At 49.8% G+C, this 24577-nt stretch overlaps 1 protein-coding gene across 1 annotated transcript in view; it reads right to left on the reverse strand.

The window, feature by feature from the left end:
- Positions 1-22263, reverse strand: part of EIF4G3 (eukaryotic translation initiation factor 4 gamma 3) — a 58940-nt gene extending 36677 nt beyond the window's left edge. Inside the window, 4 exon segments of the mRNA XM_087944772.1 lie at positions 2736-2840; positions 5576-5704; positions 7858-7933; positions 21463-22263. Coding sequence (XP_087800898.1) covers positions 2736-2840; positions 5576-5704; positions 7858-7933; positions 21463-21839 — 687 coding nt within the window. The 5' untranslated portion in view covers positions 21840-22263.
- Positions 22264-24577: the final 2314 nt, after the last annotated feature.

Below are 24577 nucleotides of genomic sequence, written 5' to 3' on the forward strand. Positions count from 1 at the left end.
CCCCCCAAACAATCTGGATCCTCGTTGTACCGACCTCGGAAGGATCAACCTCCAGCTGGTCAGATCGAACTTGATCGAACTCCTGGCAGTGGGCAGAGTGAGCCTGCAGTACCGCATTCTAACCACTGCGCCACTTGTGGCTCATCCTCCTCACCGTGTCTGACTGGCTCCCAAGCAGGGCCACCGAATTACCCCCTCAGCTCAGGCCTGCCTCAACTGTCCCACCCTCGGGCTGGCCTGGACAGGTCGGTCAATGCCATCCGCTGGGAAGCCCTCTTGGGGTTTCCATTCCGCTCTCCATGAACGCAGGAAGTCCCCGAACTACACCTGACTTCTTTCAGGAAGCCCACTGCCATCCACGCCGCTGAAATAGCTCGATTCAGAGGCCTCGCGGAGCTGCTGCCAAAACAGCTCGGCTCAAAGACCATCCTCTCTCTGGGACGATGCCATCGCACTAAAGCTCCTGGAAGCCTCTCCTTTCTCCACCGAGAGCTCCAACGGCTATTTATGGAAAGGAAAAACCTTTCTCCGCATCCTTCAGTGATAAAAACCAAACCAAATCTCAGCAAATGTGACTTTTCCAGGTAATCCCGGGACGTAGCAGGTACCGGGACGTGATCCTATGGCCCTCTGAACGCTTCCCAAGGCCTGGCAAGCACAGGAGGGGTCAGGCTCTCCTGGAGGAGTCTCTCTCTCTCTCTCTCTCTCCTCTTCTCTCTCTCTTCTCTTCTCTCTCTCTCCTTCTCTCTCTCCTTCCTTCTCTCTCCTCTCTCCTCCCTTCTCTATTTCCTTCTCTCTCTCCTCCCTTCTCTCTCTCTCTCTCTCCTTCCTTCTCTTCTCTCCTCCCTTCTCTCTCCTCTCTCTCTCTCCTTCCTTCTCTCTCCTCTCTCCTCCCTTCTCTATTTCCTTCTCTCTCTCCTCCCTTCTCTCTTCTTCTCTCTTCTCCCTTCTCTCTCCTCTCCTCTCTCTCTTCTCCCTTCTCTCTCTCTCTCCTTCCTTCTCTCTCTTCTTTCTCTCTCCTCCCTTCTCTCTCTCCTCCCTCTCTCTCCTCTCTCACTCCTCTCTCTCTCCCTCTCTCTCTCTCTCTCTCTCTCTTGGAGAGACAGGAAAAACTTAACCCTTTTCGACCATGTTATGAACGAAATCAAGCTGCTTCCTCTTCCCACTGGGATTTCTAAATTACAGGCAAAACATTTTGAGGAAGGTGAAGAGGACAAACAGCTGGATGACTTATGTAAATTTACCCATTTAGAGCAGAGGTTCCTAAACATTCTAGCAACTTTGGGGTGGGGGGAGGAAAAAAAAAATCTGGATTGGGCTTGTCTTAAGCCTAGCAGGACAAATTACTCTGGGCTTTGATCCCGCTTTCACCCATGGCAGCCTGCTGTGAGACTTACAACTTTTTCTATTAAAAACGATTGCAAGCAAGTGATGGAAGCGCTAATTTTATTGGAGGGGGGGGATGGGGATGACTACACTTCCCCCTAACTCTAATTTAAAGCAATTAGTGAAGCTTACATGTCAAAAGGCTCTTTTTTTCTTTTAACGAGGGGAGGATACAGATAAAGGCGCAGAGCCTGACAAACTGGTAGCTGAGATTTCTGCAGAAAGTCAGGCCAAAGATTTAGCAAAGCACTTTTGGATCATACTGTAAATCGGGGCGGGAGGTATTTATCCAGAAGCTCAAATCCCCACCACGGAGCACCTCCTCCTTCTCCTTCGCTGTTCCTGCCAGCTCCTGGTTAGCATTAAGGGCCGCCAGACCTTCCCTCGCCAAATCATCCAAGCCTTTCTATTACTTTACACAAGTCGGGAGGGAACTTTTGTCGGAGCAACTCTGGAAAAGGCAGCTGAACTCCAAACGCTCGAGACGGCCCATGGCTTCCCTGGGTTTCTGGATCGGGGAAACTGGCTTAACCCAAGCAGGCTTCCTACCCACGGCTCCCTGCAACCCAAGAAAGCGGCTTTCCATCCGCCGACGGATTTCCTGCCACCAACTGGACTGCCAGCCCCAACAGAGGAGGAAGCCCACTCTGTTTTCTGGCGTGGCAGCAAATGGGATGAGCAACGAGGAAGCGTTTTTTCCCCCCTTTCCTCAGAGATCTCTCACAAAAAAGGGGGGAAAGGCTGCGAAGGATGGGCGCCTGGGGTCCCGGAGGGCGCACAGAGGAGAGGATACGTACGCCGGAATTCTTCCAGGACGTTTCTAAGATTGGTTCGCTTAAGGCAGCCCTTTTTTGAGCAGCAAACAAGGTCCAGTTTGCGCCATCAGCACCTTTCCCTGCTTGGTCCCTGAAAGGGCTTCTTCGCCTTCCAAGTTCTCCTTTGGGGAGCTCGGAACCGAGGCCAGTGGGAACAACGGAGAACCCACCAGGCCGAAGGAAGAACCCGCTCTCGCCTGGACAGTTACCGCCAAGGCCGGGGAACGCAACCAGCCCCCCCCCTTCTGTGGAGAAAGGACTCCCCCCCCTCGGAATTTCACGGGGGGGAACCTCTGGACCTTCTGCTTCCCGAGGCAAAACAGGCAACCAGAGGCCTCCACCAGCCCAAAAGGCCGACCCCTCCTCCGTATATCCGAAAGTGAACACGGCTTGCGCAAAGAACCTCTGCACGGGGTCTGCAGGAGGGGGTGTGGCTGTGGCTGTGTCCACACGACAAAATCCGAGACCCGGCTGGGTCCAGCGGGCATCACTGGATCTTTTTTTTTTTTTTTTTAATTTCCTCTTGTGACTCACCATCCCACATCCCAGAATCCTTTGCACCAGTTCCCTTGGATCTTCAAAAAGACTGCTGGCTCTTGGGTGGGGTGGAAAGCTTCTGTCCCTCCTCCCTCCTGGCTGCTGGAGCGAGAGTGAAAGAGAGTGACAGAGTGAGAGAGAGACAGAGAGAGAAAGAGAAAGTGAGAGAGAGGAGGAAAGCGACAGGGGGCAGAGAGAGAGAAAGAGAGAGAGAGAGAGCAAAAGGGGCAGAAGGAAGACGGGCAACAAGGAAAGTTCATCCTCTCCCCTCCAATCGCGTTGCAAGATGGGTGGGGGGGCTCTACACATCCTTGGGGGGGTCTCCTTCTCCTTCTTGCCAACTACTAAGCACAAAGAGCACATCCAGGTTTCCAGGAGCAGTTTCCCCCCTTCTCCTCTTCAGCCTGGGAATGATCCCAGCACAGAGCTGGCCACTTTCTAGTTAACATGAACCCCACCAACTTTCTTTTGGACCCTAGGTGCCAGAGTCATCTCCCCCCACCCCCACCCCCAATAACCCCCTCTAGAGGAGCCCAGCTTGTCTCTAAACTCCTGGGGGACAGGGCCATTTCCTAAAGCTCCTATTGGCAGACGCACCCCCAATTCTCCAAGAAGCCATCCGCTTGCTCTCGAGCCCGATGGGGTCTGGGTGGGTAGGAAAGGGGCAACTGAAGGCGTTGAGACAGGCCATTTGGGGGACAGACCCTATCAGTATGTTCTCCAGAGAAATGGCCCAAGGGGGAAGAGACCCCATCAGTCGACCGAGACCAAGGGGGCTCAGAAACCTTCCTGGGATCAACTCGCCAAAGCATCTGCAACGGAAACCGGCACAGCACTGACTTTAACGCCAATAACAGCAGGTCCAGGTAGTCCTCGAATTACCCACGTTTTTCCCGAAAATAAGACCGGGTCTTATATTATTTTTTTTGCTCCGAAAAGACGCATTGGGGCTTATTTTCTGGTTAGGTCTTCTTTTTGAGGAAATACGGCTCCAAATGTGTCCCGTCTGGCTGACAATCTTAACTGGGCCTTATTTTCAGGGTAGGGCTTATATTACGAGCATCCCGAAAAATCACACTAGGGCTTATTTTCCAGTTGGGTCTTATTTTCAGGGGAACAGGGTACAACCGTTTGTTTAGTGACCGTTCCAAGTTACAACGGCACCGAAAAAAAATGTGACTGAGGACAATTTTTCCGACTTTTCCAACCTCCCTCCCCAGAGTCATGGGATCAACGTTCAGAGGCTTGGCGAATCGCTTCGTATTTATGACCATGCCCCCCCCCCCGCAGGTCACATGATCCCCTTTCGCGACCTCCCGACAAAGCAAAGTGAATGGGGAAGCTGGGCTCCCTTAACAAGTGGGCTACTGACGTATGGGCTGCAGCGATTCACTTAACGAACGGCGGCAAGGAAGGTCATAAAACGGGGCAGAGCTCGCTTAACCAAACGTCTCGCTTAGCAACGTAATTTTGGGGGCTCCCTTGTGTCTGTAAGTCGAGGACTACCTGTAAATTTCTCCAGCACATTTAGGAAAGTGTCCTAGAATGAAAGCAACAATGACCCCCCCCCCCAACATCCCACTCTTGAGCCGACCCCACAACTACGGGGCAAGCAAGGACGGCAGAGGCCTGACACGGGAAGGGAAGGAGGGGTAGAGGAGAGAGAGAAAGGCAAGATTAACCATTATTTGGACCCAGAAACAAAGAAAAGCGCCCTTTACTGACAACCCGCCGATGAATGGGGCAGGCCTGGGTGAGGGGAAAGGGTGCCCCTGGTCTGGGGTTAAAATTCGACCGGAGGGAAGGAGCCGAGTAAATTGACTCCTCTTCCCAAAGGCCGGGCCAGCCACTTGGTTCAGATTAGAAATCAGGAGAAACAAAATTAAGGGGAAAGTAGCTTTGGGTGCTCAGGAGAGGGTCGTGCAGTTTTTTCCCCAGCTGCATGTGGGGAAGGTGAGGAGGGGGTGTGCTGGCCTTTCTTCAGAGACATCAGGAGCGGGTGGGCAACCAACGCAGCCTAGGAGAGGGCCTCTGCTTGACACAGCAGCCGGTTCCAGGACCGTTCTCGGGAGCTACCGCTGTCCGCTTAAGTGGCACAAGACTAAACTAGCCTGCTTCTTTCTTCCCCATTCATTAATCTGTCCTAGTGGCCTGCCAGGCTCACTGTTGCGGGCTCTGAAGTTAAACATGCTCCCCCCCCCCCCAAAAAAAGGCACCCCCACGGGAGCCATGGCTGTAGTGGGAGACGAAGGCCTGCGTGACATCAGCTCAATCCTCGGGGTCCAAACTCCAGCTGGGAAGACCAGAGCCGCTCAACCCCTTCCGAGGGGAATCTGTGCCATCCTGAACCAGCAAGCATGGCTGCTTTTAGTGCTGCCTCCAACTTTCATCGGGCCTCGGTTTACCCTAAGTTGCTGCTGCTGCTGCTGCTTTTCAAGGCGCTAACCGTTGCAAGCCTTCCTCTCTCTACTCTTTCCTTGAGGGGGAATGGCTTCTGACAGGAGGCACGTACAGAGAGGGGATCAAACCACCATCTGTTAGCCAAAAGGAAACCTCGAATAAAACAAGTTTTTGGGGGAGTGGGTGGGGGGCGATGAGAGTGAAATGCTCCCTGAGCAATCCAGCTGTGGTTGGGAGGACGGGGCTGGGGGGTGGGTTCTCCTTGCACCTGACCCCGGCCATTCAAGAGGAGCAGCGCCCCGCCAGTGGAGGCATCGGCCCGGTCTCCCCCCGCCCACCTCCCATGCCCAACCTGACATTACACACACACACACGCCCCCTCACAGGTTTGGGGGAGGCCAGCTGAGATCCCCGAAAGGAGAAGCTGCCGATCTTACCTGAGTGAGTCCAGGGGAGGAGGCATGTCCGGGGGGTGTGGCGGCAAGGGCCGGATGCCCCTTGTTTATTTCATGAGCAGAGTAAGGGGAGGGGGCAGGAGGGCCTGGCTGCCTGGCCACCTGCGTAACCTGCGAGGAGAGAAGCTGTTTAAGTGGAACCAAAGCGGAGCACAAATACCGTCTCCACGGAGTTAAGCACCCCTGGCGATGGGACCCCGTTTCTTGTGCTCCTCCTCGGAGCAGCTGGAAAAAAAAAAACCCGCCCTACTGATTTATGTTAGTGGATCTGGCTCCAGAGAGGCTCCCGGGATCCTGTTCGATCCCAGGAAGAAGAAGAGCCAAGTCTCTTAACGAGCCACTTTCACCCGACAGAGGAAAACGGAAGTCTCTTCTCTAAGACAGAAAAGGCAGGGAGGAAAAAACTCCCCGTCTCTTTCAATGGTGCTGGATATTTTCTTCACAAAGGAAGAGACATAACACACACACACACACACCCGTGGCCCTCAGTGGAGACGAGCCAGCCCACCTGGGTGGAAGCCTGAGCGGGCCACGGCTGCAAGGAAGTGAGCAAATGGACAAACCCTCCAAAGAAAATCCCCCAGAAAGGGATTCTCACCAATCCTGGCTAAACTGAGATGATCCATGATCAAAAACCGAGGCTTTAAGATAAAAGACCGGGACATCACCCTTGTCTGCCATCTAATTAACATCTTGGCTTCAAAGGCAAGAAAGCAAAGCTTGCTCTAAAGAGGACAGCGCCAGATTATCATCTTCTTTGATCAACCCTTAGGTGGGAGAAAGCGGGCTCTCCTTCCCTCGGCGGCCTGGGGGTTTTTTAGCTGGAAGGAGCTGCCCTTCCCTGGGGGAGGCCTCCTCTTCACAATTAGAGGGAGCCCCCCCAGCCAAGCCCATCGTCCCCAGCAACCCTGGTCTGGCTCCATCCTTCAGGCTATCCCGGTGGATATCATGCAGGGCAACCTCTGGCGATGTTAGTTTGCACCCAATGTGAACTAGAAAGGGCACCTGCATATTTTTTGGGTCTCCCCCCTCTCCCCCCCCCCCTATTTCCACGAGATACCTTCCCTCTAACAGGATGCAGTTCTGGGCTGCGTTCCATGCTCAAATTATCAACATTGATCATTTTACTTTCTGTCTACAAGGAAGAGAGGAAAAGGCCTTTCTAACGTTTGTTACTATATTTATACTTTTCCAGTAAAGAAACGTCTTCCGTTTGGGAAATTACTGGCTACCAGTGAAAACCCAAACCAATGAGTACTGCCTACCAGACAAACCCCCCCGGGAGTCCAAGGTGAACTTTCAAACAAGTACAGCACCCTGGTCTCTGGATGCAAGTAAGGAAAGATGTGCTGAGTTGTTGTTGTTGTTTTTTTGTAATTTGCACACACTTTCCCATCAGCAGTTTCACTTAACCCGCTCTGAGAGAAGTATTAATTGGAAAAAAAAAAACAAATGTTGGCAATTACACTTATTCCTACCCAGCTAGTTTCTGTGCCCTGATGCCGATACACTTTCTTAAAAACGCAGCATTTCCCCAGGCTCAGCAATGGCTCATAGCAAAATGGATTGGCCTCCTGACCCACATCTCTCCCAGGAAAAAGACCATAATCCTCTTCCTGGTGGGAATGGACTCTCCCTGCAAGCAGGAACTTGGGACGTCTGCCCCAATAGGGCCCTGGGTTCAAGAGGAAGGTGGGAGTCCTTTCTCCCCTGGCTCTTCCCTTCCTGGGGAGCCTCCCGCTGATCCTCCTCCAAAACTCAAAGAGATCTCCTGTCTTTCGTATCGTTTATAAGCGCTTGACAAACGATCTTTTTGACTTTGGGTGGGCTGGCCACCCAAAGACCGCGTATCTTTAGCACAGCTAATTCCTACTCGATCCCGAGGAATCCAGTTCTGTGGCACACCCTGACAAGAGAGGGGAGCTCAAAGAAGTTGTGTGAAGCAGGCATCGCTCTCCAAAAGTTGGAGGGGCCAGAGAGGCTGGATGAAGAGAGCGATTCGAATCCCTTCCTCCAACTAACAAAGAGTCCGATTTTGAATTACTCTCCTGTCTTTCGTATCGTTGATAAACGTTTGACAAATGATCTTTCCCCCGATTCTGAGTTTTACCTGAAGGGAAGGCCTATTGCTGGACCTGCCAGGTGTCCAGATGCTCATTCTCTGCAGGAGGCAGGTGAGGCTCCTCTCACTCATCAGAGCATCCCCCCCCCAACACACACACACAAAGGCCTCTTGGCAAAAGCTGCTTGCGTGTTCTCCTTACCGTGCTGTACACAGCCGAGACGGTGGGAGTGAAGATCCGATCCTCCAGGGGCTGCTGTACAGGACCCCGGGGGATTCTGCAAAACAAGTTAAGGAAGAAAAAGGAAGAAGAAGAAGAAGAAGAAAAAACACCCACAAAACTGAAGGAAAAGTTATGTTTTCTACCAACGGCCTTTTTTCTTTCTAACGAAGTTGGCCTCTTCATCAGGAGAAGCCAATAGTGCAAACTGTGAGATTCACACAGGAGCCAGAACAAGGGTTACTGCATACCAGTCGATGGGATAACGAGAAAGTCACGACCGACGGGAAGGTGAAAACTAAACATTTATTTGGGAAGTAACGCAGTCACAGTCTCCCTTCCAGCTGCCTGACACATTCTGCCAAGGGCACAGAAACAGAGCGTGCATTTCCTCACTGGCGTTTTTCACCATCCTTTTGTGCTCCTAACAGTTCTGGGAAACTAGAATTAATTTAATAAGCGGACAAACGTGCCATTCAATCCGCTGCCTCAGGTAAACTATTAAAACTGCCGTCACAATCCAGAATAGGCCCTCTTGAACTGCAGGTAAATGGAGCAGGAGGGTCCTTTTCAAAGCCCTTAGAAAAATATCCCCCCCGTTGTGGTTTCAGGAAAGAATCAACGGATCAGATTCTAGGGAATTTTCTCTGCTGCTTGTTAAGATGCTGGTCTCCCTTTTAAAGATTGCCTGGGACTCACTAACCAGGGGTTCAAAGGAGATTCTGCAGGCTTTCCCCCGACATTCTTGAGAATGACACAAGAAGCTACACAGCAACACAAAATGCTTTGATCGGACCAATCTGGGTAAGCAGCCGGTGAGCCAGGCGAAAACACTACGTGAGGGAGAAAGATGCCATCTTGTTCAAAAGCACCAAGGATCCAAAGATCAAAGTCGTCCTTTCGGCTTATGGACAGGAGAAGCCTCAAAGCTAAAAGGATAATAGCCATAGCACTAAAGACTTATGTACCGCTTCACAGTGCTTTACAGCGGTTTATAGAGTATATTGCCCCCAACAATTTGGGTCCTCATTTTACCCACCTCGGAAGGATGGAAGGCTGAGTCGACCTTGAACTGGTGAGAATAGAACTGTTGGTAGTGGGCAGAGTCAGCCTGCAATACTGCATTCTGACCATTGCACCATCACAGCTCATAGATAGATAGATAGATAGATAGATAGATAGATAGATAGATAGATAGATAGATAGATAGATAAATACCCATGTATGTTAAGCCTAGAAGAAGAGATGGCCATGGACGCCACAAAATTAACCCAACAAACCTTGCGGTGTTCTCTTTCCCCGCACTTCCTCAAGTTATGGAGATTAAAATTCTTAGCTTTCCAAAACTACAGAGCACAGGTAGTCCTCCATTTACGACAATTCGCGTAGGGGCCATCCAAACTGACAACGGCATTGGGGGGAAAGTGACCGTCCATTTTTCACACTTACGGCCTTCGCAGCCACCCACCCCCCATGGTCACGTGATTTACGTTCAGATGCTTGACTGCTGACTCCCATTTATGACGGTCACTGTCCCGGGGGCAAGGGGTGGTCCCAATTTGCGACCTTCCGACAAGCAAAGCCCGTGGGGAAAGCCAACGACCGTGTGACAGGTTTAAAAGTCATAAAATGGGCGCAAAACTCACTTAACGGATTTAATCTCTTAGCAACGTACATTTTGGGGTCTCGGTTGTGATCGTTGAGAACCACCTGCATACAAAACTTCCTAAAGCTCCATGTGAATCAGGGCCACCTACAAACCTCCCCTCGGGGGTGGTACCTCCACAGGCCAACTTGGATTAACAAACTTAGGTTGCCACGATCCCGAGACTCAGAAGAGGGTGACCTGCGCAGGGAGGTGATCCAAGCATCACCCCATTCAGCCAATGCCATTTTCTCGGATTTAATCCTTTCAACCGTTCTTCACTGACAGCCTTCCCAGGAAAATTCAGCACAGGGACAGCTGTTATTGACACCACTGAGGAGAGAGCGGAGAGCAATGTCGCAATTTTGGGGCATGCAATACCGCCCAGCAAGCAAAGAGAATCGCTCTTTTGTTCCTCCAATTTGTAGCCCTAACCAAAAAAAAACAAAACCTTGATGGGCATTAAATACACACGTTCCCCGTTTAAAATGTAAATACAGATTTGGAGGAGGTGGGAGAGAGAGAGAGAGACAGAGACAGTAAAAGTTTTGGAAAACTCACCTAACGCACATTGCCTCAAGGAGAATTCGGATGTATGCGTCGAAAAACCCACTTCCTTGTAGAACCGGGAATACCTCAGCCTCAGCTCGTAAGCTTTCCTCGATCCATGTGAGGTCTGTTTTTCCCAAACAATCCCAGGGGATGTCCAACTGGTTTAGAAAACCCCATTATCAGCCACCAGCTCCTTGACTAAACGGCAGTAACCGACGTCTGAGTGGAAACCTGAGCTAACAAACAGGCATATGTCTTAAAAATAAAAAAAGCCCATCATGTGACACGTCGCAGCCCTGAAAGAGATCGACCGGTGACACAGCAAAACACGTGCGTTCTGCCTTTTGAAATGCAGACATATGATCCCAATATGTTAAGGTTTGTGACCTCAAGGGGAAAAAAAATAAACCGAGGTAAACAAAACGGACTCTTTTCTTTTTTCCTAGAACTTCTTTTTTTTTTAATATTCTTCCTGTACAGGCAATCCTCAGCTTACGACCGCAATAGAGCCCAACATTTCTGTTGCTGAAGTGAGACGTTTTTGCCGTGTTTTAACGACTTTTCTTGGCACGCTTTTGTTAAAGAGAATCGCGGCCGAATAAACCGGCTGGGCGGTGAAATCTGGCTCCCACCACCACCACCACTATGGGCTTGTCTTGTCAAGAAGGTCGCAAAAGTGGATCAATCGTATGATCCAGGGACCCCGCAACCGTCATAAATGGGAGTCAGTGTCCAGCGTCCGAATGTCAAATCACGTGAGCATGGGGATGCTTCAAAGGTCGCAAGTGTGAAAAATGGGCGTAAGGCAGAGGTCTCCAAACTTGGCAACTTTAAGACTTGTGGACTTCAACTCCCAGAATTCTCCAGCCAGCAGAATTTTTGGACAGTGAGGAGGTTGTGGGGGGGACATGGGCCAACCCTGGAGTCTGAGGAAGGCTCTGACAAGGGCTCTGCATCGGAGGCAGAGATGGGGCCAGGGCCATCTGCCTTCGGAGTCGGAGATCAGTGGGGAAGAAGAGCAGCTGGAGCCTGTTCCCAGTGTGCACATGCGCAGAGCTGCCAGGAGAAGGGAACAGTTAAGGAACAAAGGTCAACTAAGGAGTAAAGGCTCAGGTGGACGGTGAATGGAATGAATAAAGAGGAGCGAAAGGGGAGGGGTGTGCTTGCAGGAGACAATTCTGGGAGTTGAAGTCCACAAGTCTTAAAGTTGCCAAGCTTGGGGACTCCTAGCATAAGGTCACTTTTTTCAGTGCCGTTGTAACGTCAAACAATCACTAAGCGAACCGTTGTAAGTCGAGGACTACCTGTATTCCCTGAATGTCACCTCCTGCCATTCTTTGTCTGGCTTCCTCATCCACCACTTAAGAGCAACATCACTTAATCCACAACTTAAAGAGCCCTTCCTGGGGGTGTATGAATTTACTTCTACCAGAGACCGTTAAAACCAGGAGGAAGGGTCAGGATGGTACGTGCCGTCATCTCTGACGCAAGGGGACAAACCTTATCCCTCGGCCTGATCAAACAGAACAAAAAAAATAACGTAAAATTAAATTCTCAGGATCCATTTCTAAAAGCCAGAGGAAGCTCAATTGTTTTTAGCTAATGACACTGAATGAGTGAATTTAATAAAGAGCTGTAAGGGAATAAATAAAGAATATAAGGAAAGCAAAGACACCAGATTAAGAATGCTGTTGAGAGCAAGCGATTTAGGAAACCACTAAATAACACATATCCAAAGTAGAGGTAGTCCTCAACTTAAAAAAGTTTGCTTAGTGACTGTTCAAAGTTACAATGGCACTGAAAAAAAAAGGAACTTAGCACTGTTTTTCATACGTACGACCACTGAAGCCTCCCTATAGTCCCATGATCAAGATTCAGATGCTTGGCAACGGTCTCACATTTGCAGCGTCCAGATTTGCTTAACATCCCGTGTGGCTAACTTTAACGACTGCGGCGATTGGCTTAGCAACGGTGGCGCGAGAAAGGTCGTAAAATCAGGCAAAATCCACTTCACGAATGTTTCACTTAGCAACAAAAATGTTGGGGCTCTATTGCAGTTTGTTAAGTCGAGGATTAACTTTTTCAAAAAGAGGAAAAAATGCTTGCCCCACAAGCCGGGAGAGCAGCTCCTGCTCAGCCCTTGGTCCACGCTATGCTTACAGTCCCAAGTGGCCCACCTACTCCGATGCTTTAGTGGCAGATGGGCATCCGTGGACACAGCAGACCGGAAGCCCGCGTGGCAGGAGACCGTCACCTCTTGAGATGGCCACAGCAATGCTGCCGCCCTGGCTTTGCTTTAGAAGGGCTTCAAGGCTCCGTTTCTGACATCCAGAAGAAGCAGCTTTGAAGGTGCCAGGATAAGGGCCAAGATCTCAAGAACCTTAGGAGTATTGTTGTGGCCCGCCAGACAGTGAGGAGTCTGGGGAAGGCTCTGACGAGGGCTCTGCATCAGAGGCAGAGATGGGGTCAGGGCCGTCTGACAGTTATCAGCTGCCTTCGGAGTCAGATATCAGTAGGGCAGAAGAACAGCTGGAGCCTGTTCCCAGTGTGTGCATGCACAGAGCTGTCAGAAGGGAAGAGTTAAGGTACAAGGGTCGACTCGGGAGTAAAGGCACAGGCGGGCGATGAATGGCCCCTCCCATAGGGAATAAAAGAGGGGCAAAAGGGGAGTGGGGTTTTGCAGGAGACAATTAGTTCAATCCATTAGGGCAAAGATCTGTTCCTGACTTCTTGCCAAGTATTGTCTGCTACAGAGTGGCGTTTAGAAGGTATCAGCCTGGCAGCTCTCCAAGCCTGATAAAGGTCTGTAGTTGTGCAATCTCTTGAAAGACTGTTGGCCGGGACTTTGCTGGAGAGGAATTCCCTTTAAACTAAATAAAAGGGGTTTTATCAGGACGAGGAATCAGCTTCGTGCTTTTGGGAAGCCTAGGTCAGAACACATACCTCCGTTCCTTGACTATCTTCCCTCTGTCCTGCTCAACCTCAGGCCAGGCATGTGGCCCAGAGTTTGGAGACAGCAGTGCCTGCCAAGGAGTAGGCTCTGCCGCCTTGGACAGCACTAAATATCCAGCGAGACTGAGTTGCATTAAGATTTCCTTATTGATTAGGCGCCCGGCCATTGATTTATTGCTTTAAGGACTTTCTTGGTAATCATTCGAGAGTTTTGGAAGCATTCTTTGGTAAAATGTTCTAGGCCCCTCCAGGAAAAGGGTGGAACAGTAACGAAAACAGTAATTCAACAGATGGACGAGGCCATCAGATTTACTCTTGCGCTGTCTTGTACCCTTGTTGAGCACACCAGAAGCTCACTTGGAAACAAAGGAGAATTTAAAAAGAAGGTAAGCTGCTCACATCGATCCACAGTGCAAATGTTCCATAGGAAATTAACCTAGGTGCAACCCCAATCCAGGATTGTCCGAAGGCCAGAAGTAGACTGCTTCCATCCAGATGCCCGTTCCAGGACAGCTTCGCCAGGAGGTGACCCACCAAAACCACCTGCCTCCTTAAAATCAGAGGGAAAAGGGCCTCTACACTACTGGAGAAATCAGCCCGGTCAAATCCAGCATCTTCCAAATGTCCTGGAATACAACTCCCATCGCCCGCAACGATGACAAGTGGGAGGCGATGGGAACCGTTGACTGGTGATAGAAAAGATTCAGGGTTGCCTTGGCGTGGCTGCAAACAGCTCTGGGGGGAGCAAGTTTAATTGCACAAGATAAAGGAAGCCGCTGGAGCCACTGAACACCCGATGGGAGGATTGGCCGGCAAGCCTTCTCCAACCGGTCACTTAAAGCCAGGAGGGCCTTTCGACTCTTCCCTGATGATTGGGGCAGAACTTCCCCTCCATCCAGGGAACGTTTCTTCCCCAAGAGCCCCTGGGACTGCTTGAGGACGAACAATTGGACTAGGAACCGAGGAAGAGAAACTGGGAGCATTAACAAAAGCCTGGACTTTGAAAGAGCTCTTTGTTTCTCCGGCCACTGCCAGCCTTCTGAATGGCGGAGCAGAGCCAAAAGGAACCGAGGGGGAGGAAGGGACCAACTGGTGGCTCTTTTAGGGGATGTCTCCTTGGCTTCTAAGCAGCGAGGCAGGAAGAAAAAAAACCACGCACTGTCCACCACAGAGCCAGAAACACAGCCATTGTCTTATGTGCAAGCTCGGCTGAAAGGGACATGCCCTGCTTCGGGTACCACTGGGAAACGTGAGGAAGGCAGTATCTCGGCCTACAATGTGCCAGATATGGCAAGCGGCTGGCCAGAAACCCAACCCCACTCTGGCTAAGGAATCTTTCTTTACACCTTGGATCGGTTTTACTCCGGCTTTTTCTGGCGGATAATTAAGACTCTGCCAGGCTCTATCGGGCAAGCGGTGCCCTTTGAATGAACAGTCGGCGTCGCTCAACCGCCCTGCTTACAACGACCACAGGAGACTAAACAGCCAGTAAATGTCCTTTCATCCATTTGCAAACTCTTCATTGTGGCACAAAGGAATTATTCAAGGAAAGTGCAAAAGGTCTCTCACAGAAAACCATTCTCATAATTGTCAATATTTATGCCCTGGGGAACGCTTTCAAAACTAGTTTCCTGCAATCGTATTAGCGCACTTAAAATTCTCTACTCAGTGAAAAGCCATTTCACAGAATGTCACTCGCTATAAGGAATGGCAAAAAAAACCAAAAACTGACCTGTAAACGAATATACGTATTAAGATTATATTCCTGAAAATCTAATTTGATAAATCAGGAGATTTGCAAGAGGTTTTCATTTCCGGTCCGGTTCTTAAACAATTGAAAATGAAGCCCAGGTAGTCATTATGTGGTTTGACATCAAGAAATAAATGTTAACAAAAGCGAATTCTGCAAAATTAAATCAGAAATTTAAAACACAAAGAACATTAGTCGAAGAGGAGCATAACCTGAGAATTTAAAAAGAGCAATGATCTTTTGTTTCCCAACTGGGCAAAGCCCAGAAACTGTGAAGTGCAGCAACACAGCGCAGCAGCTCCAAAGTATTAATGCCAACAAGTAAAGAACTGAGTCGAGAAACACCGGCTTGAAATTTTAAAAAGTTGCTTCTCACTTACAACCGAAGGAGGAAGATATTAAACATACCACACCTATCAATGGAAAATTGGCTCTGTTGTGGATATGTTGCTATGCAAACACTGGCTACAGCCAGGTGGTTCAGAACCCTTGCAAAATTTCACGTATCAAATTCATTGTTAAAAAGCGGAGTGAATGCCTCCATTAAGTCTACAGTACTCTGGAAGGCTCCTCTTGCTGAGGTTAAGGTGATATTGCACGCAGGACTCAAAGCAGACTGTAGTTGGATTGTCACTAAAGGTCCCACTGAATGATAAAGGTCCCACTGATGTGCAATGGGAGAATTCTTCCATCAAGCGGTATAGGTGCACACGTACTTCATTAGAAGTCAGTCTACTAAGCTAAACCATCCCTTGCAACTAAACCAGTAACCAGTTTCCTCCTACCTCGTTAAACTACACAAAGTTTATCACAAAGAACTTCTTAATGTGACGCTTCCTCATCACTGTCCAAAAAGATCCATAAAAGAATTAAAAACATGCCATTTTGCTTCTGAAAAAAAAAAAAATTACTTTAGCCATCCTTGGTCTGTGCGTGTGGCAATGAACTCAAACTTTCCAGCAAAATCACCAGCAATACAGGAAGTCCTTGACTAACAACAGTTCATTTAGTGACTGTTCAAAGTTAACTCACATTAAATGAAAAGGCCCCCACGATGAAGAGAAACCACCATAAGTTCCAAATGGCTGGCCCCACAAACCAGGGGGGGGGGGGGCTAGCATGAATCCTGAGAAACTAAAGCACTTTCATTCATTTCACTCAACTGATCAGGCTGCCTATTTAGTGATTAATTCAATAAATAAAAAATAATAATAAAAACAAAATGAAAAAAAGGTATCAAAAGTCAAACTGTTTGGTTCTGATCCAAACTGGAAAGTCTCAAAAATTCATCAGGCAAGAATTGTTCATTTCTTTAACAAAAATGTGATGGTTTCTTTACTAGGAAACTTTGTCAAGTGAATCACAATGAAAGATATAAAATATATTAACAACATCCCAACAGTTGTCAGTAAAGAGCAAAAAAAAAGAGTGTTTTGCAATGTGGGCTTTCTGGGAGAGGCCATTACACAGATGCCACCACGAAGGCCTAGTGCTGGTTGCCCATAATCTCAGACTTCCTCGGAGCAAGACAGGGCACCAGCAACTCGTCTGGGGCCAAACTCTTTTCAACGATATAAGTAACACTAATACTCGTATTGGGAACAGAAAGGAACAACCAAGGTGGCTGGCTCAGTTTCTGCAAAGGGAGCTGGTCTCTCCTTCACACAACCATCCTTGTTGCTGCATCCTGAACGGACTTTATCCAAAAGGATCTCAAGAGTAGCTGACAGGTACAGAGAAACCAACAGCCTTCCCTTCTCCTTTTATTCCTGGGCGAAAGCCACCCTTCCCGTCAGGCAGCAAGCGAGTTTCCTTTCTAGGTACCAGGTGAAAGGATAGCAGCTCCAGTGGCTCTTAGTAGGGTTTCCTGCCTAAGCAGGGGGTTGGACTAGAAGACCTCCAAAGTTCCTTCCAACTCTGTTATTCCATAACTCTGTCATCTTCCATACGACTCATTCATCGTAAAAGGGTTACAAGCCATGACCCCTGTATTAAAGTGGCCTGAAAATGAACCCAGAACTTGCATAACTCGACAGATGGGCGGAGACAGTCCAGTCCCACCGTTTGCATCAACCACTAAAAAATACACTATTACCCTAAAGGAAGCAACTGTGCGATTTCTTAGTACACTATTTCTTTAGACAGAAATGTCTCCAACTGGATACAACTGGTGGTGCAACTCACACCTGCATAATCAGAGGTCTTCCGCGCTTGGGCTGCCTCTAAATCCCCAAAGAATCCGTTATCGGCCGTTCTCCAAAACCATGTATTTATTCTGCTGATGTCAGCAATCAACAAGGCAGCCACCGACATTACAAGCAGCCCTTTCAGCAGGACGCACCCAAAGCAGCTGTCAGAGTTCACCTGTCTCACGCACAGCCTGTTCGCTCCCGCAACGGCTCCCGTTCTCTCCTTCTGGGAAGGCCTGGGTCTTTGTCTGCGCTCGTTCTCTTCGGTTTTCCTTGCTTTCGCATCCTGGCTGTCCGTCCCCGCATTTCTCCCCGCTGCTGTGTACATTTTCATCCAAAAAAAGAGCCAGATCATCTGTACCCACCATCACTGCAGTGGGAGAGAAACATCCTCAGAATCTTCTGAAGGACAGCTCTGCTGCAGTTCGTAGAAGGAGAGAGAGGAGTGGCCTCTGCGCCTGTAACGTATCACATTCCCAATATTATTAACAGCACCAGAAAGCGGAAAGCCTCTGAATTTCAAACCTACTTCACATGACTTCCTCTTCTGGAAACGCAGAAACGAAACCTGCAATCGGGGCTGCTGGGTAGGCCCCGGCACTCTGCTGAACACCGACCCACTGGGTGCCAGCAGCATATGACTGCACCAGCCAAGGGGGGGGGGGGAGCAGACATCTTCGGTGGACTTCCAGCTGCCCCCAAAAAGGAAAGCACTTTTTGTGTCCTGATGTGTGCCACAGCAAACCACAAAGGGGAAAAGCTTACCCACCCCTCCATTCCCCCGCTGCCACCATCCCGCGGCTTCCTGTCCTTCTTCCTGTCTTCCCTTGGCCGCAGAAAGCACCTGGAAAGCAAAAAATGGAGATGGACTAGAGAAAGGCATATTTCTGCAGGGTCCCTCAAGTACTCTGCTCCAGAAGCTCTGGAAAATCAATCTCTTGTCTCCATTGAACACAACTCTCTCTCGGTGGCCATAGGGAATCAACTCAGCGGCACCCCAGCTCTGGCCCAATATATCCCCATCGCTAACTGGGTTTAGTTCTTCACGCAACGTATCGCCTGCCTGGTTCAGTGAAGCTTGTCGTGCAAAGAGAACCTTGGCAAATTAATCGATCAGAAACTTAAGATGGAAACAGATAAGTGGAATTCAGAAACAGGGCACATCCAATCAATTGTCACAGCACAGGACTCCACGCTAAGGGGTCACACCCTTAGCTAGTCCTTGCCTTGACAGAAGATTCAACTTGACTGGTCCAAAGTCTTCACTGCGGACAGGGAGGAAGCCTCAACTGCCTTTACTGCAGCGCAAAGCAGCAGTGCCTTTTAATACAGGTTGATGCTGCAAAGTTCAAACTCTCTGCTTTTTTCTTCTCTGTTCACCACTGGCGTCTTTACCAGTTTCACCCCTCATGCCCCAAAGGCAAAGGCAGAAATAGATGTCAAGTTGCAATGCTGTGCTTATGTTTTCAGCAGCAATTCCAGGCTTCATGTTCTTCTTAACTGACCTAATGGAAGATTTTGAATAAGTGAGACATCGCTGTGCTTCTACAAGCCCAGTTACTCCTGATGACATATGCAAGAAAAGCACAGTGGAACTACAAATCTATGCTAAGCAAGAGTAAGAATCAAAAGGCGCCTGGAAACACCTTTTCCAACAACTCTGAGCTGCCTATTTGCTGAGATGGGCATCTAAAGAAGTCATATATGTATATATATATATATATCTGGTTTCTATAGCTGCCCATCTCATATATACATATATGAATGAATGAAAGAATAAATGAAATTAAACAAATAACGTGTGAGCTACCCAGAGTCATTTGCTGAGACGGGCAGCTATAGAAATCAAGCAAACAAGTATAAAATGTGTTTTATTTATGGGGAAATGTTCTTTGTCAGTGATGGTTTATTTGATCAGAGCTAGACTGGGTAGCTAGACTGATGGAGAATTCAAATTGGGGAGATTGAAAAGGAGGGGAAGACAGATTGGTTATGCAGAAACAGGTCCTTATCAATTACAAATACCTTCATCTGATGAAGCTCAGAGAAGCTTATGCCTTATTATCTATTGAACTCCTGATTTTTGCCATCATATACTAACACAGCTCGTTTGCTACAAGGCCCATGTGTGAGTATCTGCCATCTTTCCAAGCCATACTAGCTTCAAATTCACTGATGCTGGAAAGTATACATTTAATCCTTATTACAAAAATACATACTACTGTGAAACCACTTTCAAATCCCAGAAGCCAACAAAGTCCTGGACCACAGAAGCATTTCCTTCTAGCCTTAAAATGCATTTTCATAAAACCCAAGAGAGTTAAACAGGGAAATTCCAGCAAAAATAAAATAAAATAAATCCACAGGCATATGTGCCCACTGTCATTCTTTGCAAGCTACCCTGAACTAATTTTATTTATGGCAGCCATGCTTAAAATGGGTGCCAACCTACACAGTACTTTTGTAGAAAAAAAAAAGATTATGGATTAAAAGATACAAGTTCAATCTGTACTACATTAAAGACTGAACTGTTCGATGAATGTAAAACCAAGGGAGGATGAAACATATTGTCCTCAGTTGAATTTCAGCCAAGCAGGAAAACAGATCTGGAGACTTTAAGAGCGTCTGTCATGCCTACCTTACTCAGAAGTAGATAAGCCACAAAATGCCCTAAAAAGAAATGTTGCATTCAAGTAACTCACTATTACAGTGGGCCATACAATCAAGAGAAAGACGATTTTATTATGAGTGACCTGGCTGACAAAGCAAAAAACCACCACTTCTGGCAATCAATCCATCCTCAGGCACCCATCTAAATTCACAGAGCATTCCCAAAACCAAAACACAGTCCTTTCCCTCCCCTCCCCACTGCATCCCACACCTTCTACACACAACAGACCACGATGGAGTGACCACATTTCAAACAAGGTTCCCAACACTCCCAATTCCATACCCTTCTTTCTTACACACGTGTTCAGAGATCCCAACCTCATAAACCCCCAGCCAAGCAGCCAATGCACAATTATTATTTTTCTCCTAAGGGTGACCACTTTGGACGCCCCCCGCCACCTCACCAGAAACAACCCTCCCGCTAAGCAGTGCTGGAGACCTATTTCACCTTAAGTGATACGACATTTGGCAATCTCCCACTCCCCTTTTATAGCAATCTATGTATTAAAGTCACCTCCCCAACAAAGGCATTTTTAACAGCTCTGGGTGTATGAAAAGCACGCCTGTCCTAATTCAGAAAATGAGGAGGATTTGCCAGCAAGACGTTCCTATCCCGTCAATGAAAAAAAAAAGTCGGCTCTCTTGTCACCCAGATGTCAGATTCAACTCCCAAGAGAGATCTTTTGTAAAGACAATACCGGTCAGAAAAAGGCAGGGTCATCTTCAGGGTTAGCTTGGCACAGAGCATCCCACACGGAATCGGATGCAATTTCTTTCCCACCACCATCACTGGCACCACCACTTCCGGTTGTGAATCCAGCATGACATTCCCCCACCCCACCTCACCCTCACCCCACATCCTCCGGTACCAATCCAGGGTAGGGATACGCCGCCCCTCCAAACATCCTTTTCCTTGGACGAGGCACTAAAAGCCTCTCTCTCTCTCTCTCTCCTCCCCTTCTGCGAATTGCAGGCACGGAGCTTCTTCTCTCTCTCTCCCCCAAACGCCTTTTTCCCAAAGCGAAAGAGAAAGCGGGCGGGGTTGTGGGCAAAGGTCCGTGCCAGGAAAAAGAAAGGGAAAGGCAGAAAAGAGCCGGTCGAAAGTCACACCCTTCTGGGCCACCGGGTCCCTTCACCCATCCCGGAGAGAAGCCAAAGTTTCAAATCCTGCTTTCTGGAGGGGGAGCCGGGTACCCTGGCAGCCTTGCCCTGCAAAGCACCGGGGGAAAAAGGCAGCTGCCTCCCGCTGGGGGCCCTTTCCTTCCTTCCTTCCTTCCTTCCTTCCTTCCCTTCCCCTCAATCTTCCTTCTTCCTTCCACTTTCAGTCTTTTTCCCTTCCTTCCTTCTCAATCTTCCTTCTCCTTTCAGTCTTTTCCCCTTCCTCCCCTCCTTCCTCCCTTCTCAATCTTCCTTCTCCTTTCATTCTTTTCCCCTTCCTTCCTTCCTTCCTTCCTTCCTCCTTCTCAATCTTCCTTCTCCTACTTTCAGTCTTTTCCCCTTCCTTCCTTCCTTCCTCCCTTCTCAATCTTCCTTCCTCCTACTTTCAGTCTTTCCCCTTCCTTCCTTCCTTCTCAATCTTCCTTCTCCTACTTTCAGTCTTTTCCCCCTCCTTCCTTCCTCCTTCTCAATCTTCCTTCCACTTTCAGTCTTTTTCCTTCCTCCTTCCTCCCTTCTCAATCTTCCTTCTCCTTTCATTCTTTTCCCTTCCTTCCTTCCTTCCTTCCTTCCTTCCTCCCTTCTCAATTTTCCTTCTCCTACTTTCAGTCTTTCCCCACTTCCTTCCTTCCTTCCTCAACCGCAGCCCCTTCGGGCCCCGTGGCCAAGGATACTGTTGGGGCGGCGGGGCCTGCAGAGCCCTGATGCCGGCGGGGTGAGGCGGCGGTGGCACCGCAGCGGCAGCAGCAGCAGGAGGGGTCCCGGCCACTGCCACGGCTGCCGGCGGCGGAACCGGAGCAGCGGCAGGAGGCGCCCCGCTGGGCCGCCGCCGCCGCCGGGTGAGCCGGGGAAGGGGATGCTCCGGCCGTCGCTCCCGCCGCCGCCGCCGCCGCCGCCGGAGGAAGAGGCGGCGGAGGCGGAGGCGGGCCCGGCTCCCACGCCGCCGCTCCCTGGGGAGGGCGCCGTTCCCGCCGCCGCCGCCGCTCCCCGCTGCTGCCGCCGCCGCCGCCGCCGCGCCGGGCTTGAGGGCCGCCTTCTGCGGTAAACTCATGGCCAAGCGGAGCCACCACCAGGCCGGGGGCGGCGGCGGCGGCGGGCGGCGGCGGGGGCGGGGAGCGGCGGGGCGGGGGCGGGGCAGCCCGGCGGGCCAGCACCCCCGGCCGGTCTCCGTGACAACGCGGCCGGCCTCCTCCTCCTCCTCCTCCTCCTCTCCCGCCTCCTCCTCCTCCTCAGGCCGGGGCGAGCGGGGGCCGGTCAGGCCGCGCCGCCGCTCATGGGGGCCGCCTCCGCCGGCGGCTCTCGGCTCCTTGTGGCCGGGCGAAGCGGCTCCGCGGCGTCTAGCGGCGGTCGGGTGAGCGATGCCGGCGGATTCTCCTCACGGACGGAGCTGAATATCCAACATGGCGCTGGCGGCCGCCTCCAGCAGTCCGGCAGGACGACGACGGCGGCAGCGGCGGCGGCGACGACGACGTCGGACGCTCGGGCGTTCGGACGCTCGGGTAGCTCCGGAGACGTTCGGCTCCGGCTTTCGGAAGGGCCCGCCGGCGCCTGCGCGAAACGTTCGGCTCAGGGCGACGTTCGGGCGGGCTCGGAAACGCTCGGCGGCCGTGCCCGAGCCGGCTTCGCTCGCCCTTTCCGCTGGATTGCGATACGCTCCCGCTGGGGTTTAATGAAGATCGTGGGAATGCGAGCCAGTAAACGCGCAATGCCTCACGCTTCGACGCGTGGGAGTGCCTGCACAAGGGTTCAAATATGTTTGCGTGCCTATGAATGAATGAATGGAGGTGGACCTCTGGAGTGGTTCACGGGAGCCCATTCCCACGTAGTGTTTCTTTGTGATTTGATTTCCCTTCGAGCAGGGATCTTCCAACTTGGCAAGTTTACGACTTGTGGACTTCAACTCCCAGAATTCCTCCTCCAGTCACGTTAGCTCAGGAATTAGGGCAGGTGTCAGCAACCTGGGGCTCTGGAGCTGCATGCGGCTCTTTGGGGCCTCTGCTGTGGCTCCCTGTTGGGTGATCCTACCACTGGCTGGGCCCACCCCGCCCCCTCCCAGTCACTCTTTGAAGGTAAAACACAAAAAAACAGAAATAGGAAGGAGGGAGGGAGGAGAGAAAGAGAGACCCAACCTGGGTAGGTGGGTTGTTTTTTTTTTTTTCATGTGACTGGGTGGGAGTGATGTTGAGCTGGCCATACCCACCCAGGTGTTGTGGCTCCTGGTGTTTTCTCTGGGAAAGGGGTCCAAATGGCTCTTTTGAGTGTTTAAGGTTGCAGACCCCCTGCCTTAGAGGAACGCAAGAAAATGAGCCCCCTGGGGTCCCTGAGACTGGGCCGGATTTCCATTAAGAATGTGCCAGGCAGCCAATCCCTTGGGTCAACTTCTAAGCAAGGGGCTCCTCACCCCCCCAGCACTGCCCAGAGCAAATCCTCTGCTCGTGACCAGGAGGCCAGGATGAATGACCTTCTTGGGCCCCTTCTCCTTTGCAGAAGGGAAAATAGACTTAAAGCTGCTCAGATTCACCGGATTTTTTTTTTTTGCCAAAACCAAAGCCACCTGTTTTGCTTTATGTGTGTTGAACAAACAGAATCTACAATTTATATATATATGTGTGTGTGTGTGTGTATAGATAGATAGATAGATAGATAGATGATAGATAGATAGATAGATAGATAGATAGATAGATAGATAGATAGATAGATAGATGATAGATACAGATATATGTAGATATATAGATATATGTATGTTTTCTTAAGTTTCACGGGTATCTATATGTATGGTATTCAGCTTTGTTGGGTATTTTCCCACGTCATTATAGTTGTGCTTTTAAAGTTGTAGCAACTTTTGGCAGAATCTCATCTGCCATCATCGGGACTTCTGTCGAACACAATACCAAAGCCTGATGATGGCAGATGAGATTCTGCCAAAAGTTGCTACAACTTTAAAAGCACAACCTAATGATGTGGGAAAATCCCAAACAAAGCTGAATATCACACACACACACACACAGGAAGGAGTGGTATGATAGCCTAGAGGTAGATCTCTCATTTCACAATCAGGAGGCTGTGAGTTCAATTCTAGGTAGAGGCTGATATTTCACTCTCTGGGCACAGTGAGAATGTATCTGCTGAATATATTTCCAGACTGGCGACAGGAAAGGCATCCAGCCAGTAAACACTCAGCTCCATTCAATTGCCCAGACTCCACCCCAAAAGAGATTATGGGGTCGTTAAAAGATGATATATTTTTAAGGAAAAACAAAATCTGGGTAGTTTTCTGTCACCTCCTTATACCCCCAGGCCTGTCTTTTCAATCCTCCACAGGGATTGGACTTTCACTCCCATAATCCCCAGCCACACAGGTAATCGACTCACAGGCTCCTGCTGGGCATTGCCCAGTTGGCCTCAGCTCTCGGTCTTTTCTTGCAAGGATTTGGCTCTCTGGGGAGGTGTTTTCGTAGTAGTGTCAGGATTCCAGCCATCGCCCTAATTGAATCCTGATTCTCGAGCCAAACTTCAAAAAACTTTCAAAGGATTCATTAGAGGCGACATACTGGCCCTGCCCTGTATGAAGCCAACTCTGGCCTACGTCATTTACAGTCCCCTGTGACCTTGTTTTACTCCTCCCTCCTGGGTGTGTCACAAACCAGATTCTCCAATTGAGCATGTTCACAGGCTGGGTATCATCATTCACGTTCCCCAATTAAGCATATTCCCGGGCAAAAACTCTGGTATTTTAGTTACAATCTTTTAAAGAGAAGAGTTGGAATGTGCTTCCGCTTCCAAACTGCG

The sequence above is a fragment of the Notechis scutatus genome, chromosome 16 (genome assembly GCF_049901735.1).
Source record: "Notechis scutatus isolate UNSWTSFEM ecotype Mainland chromosome 16, rNotScu1.2, whole genome shotgun sequence".
Lineage (NCBI taxonomy): Eukaryota > Metazoa > Chordata > Lepidosauria > Squamata > Elapidae > Notechis > Notechis scutatus.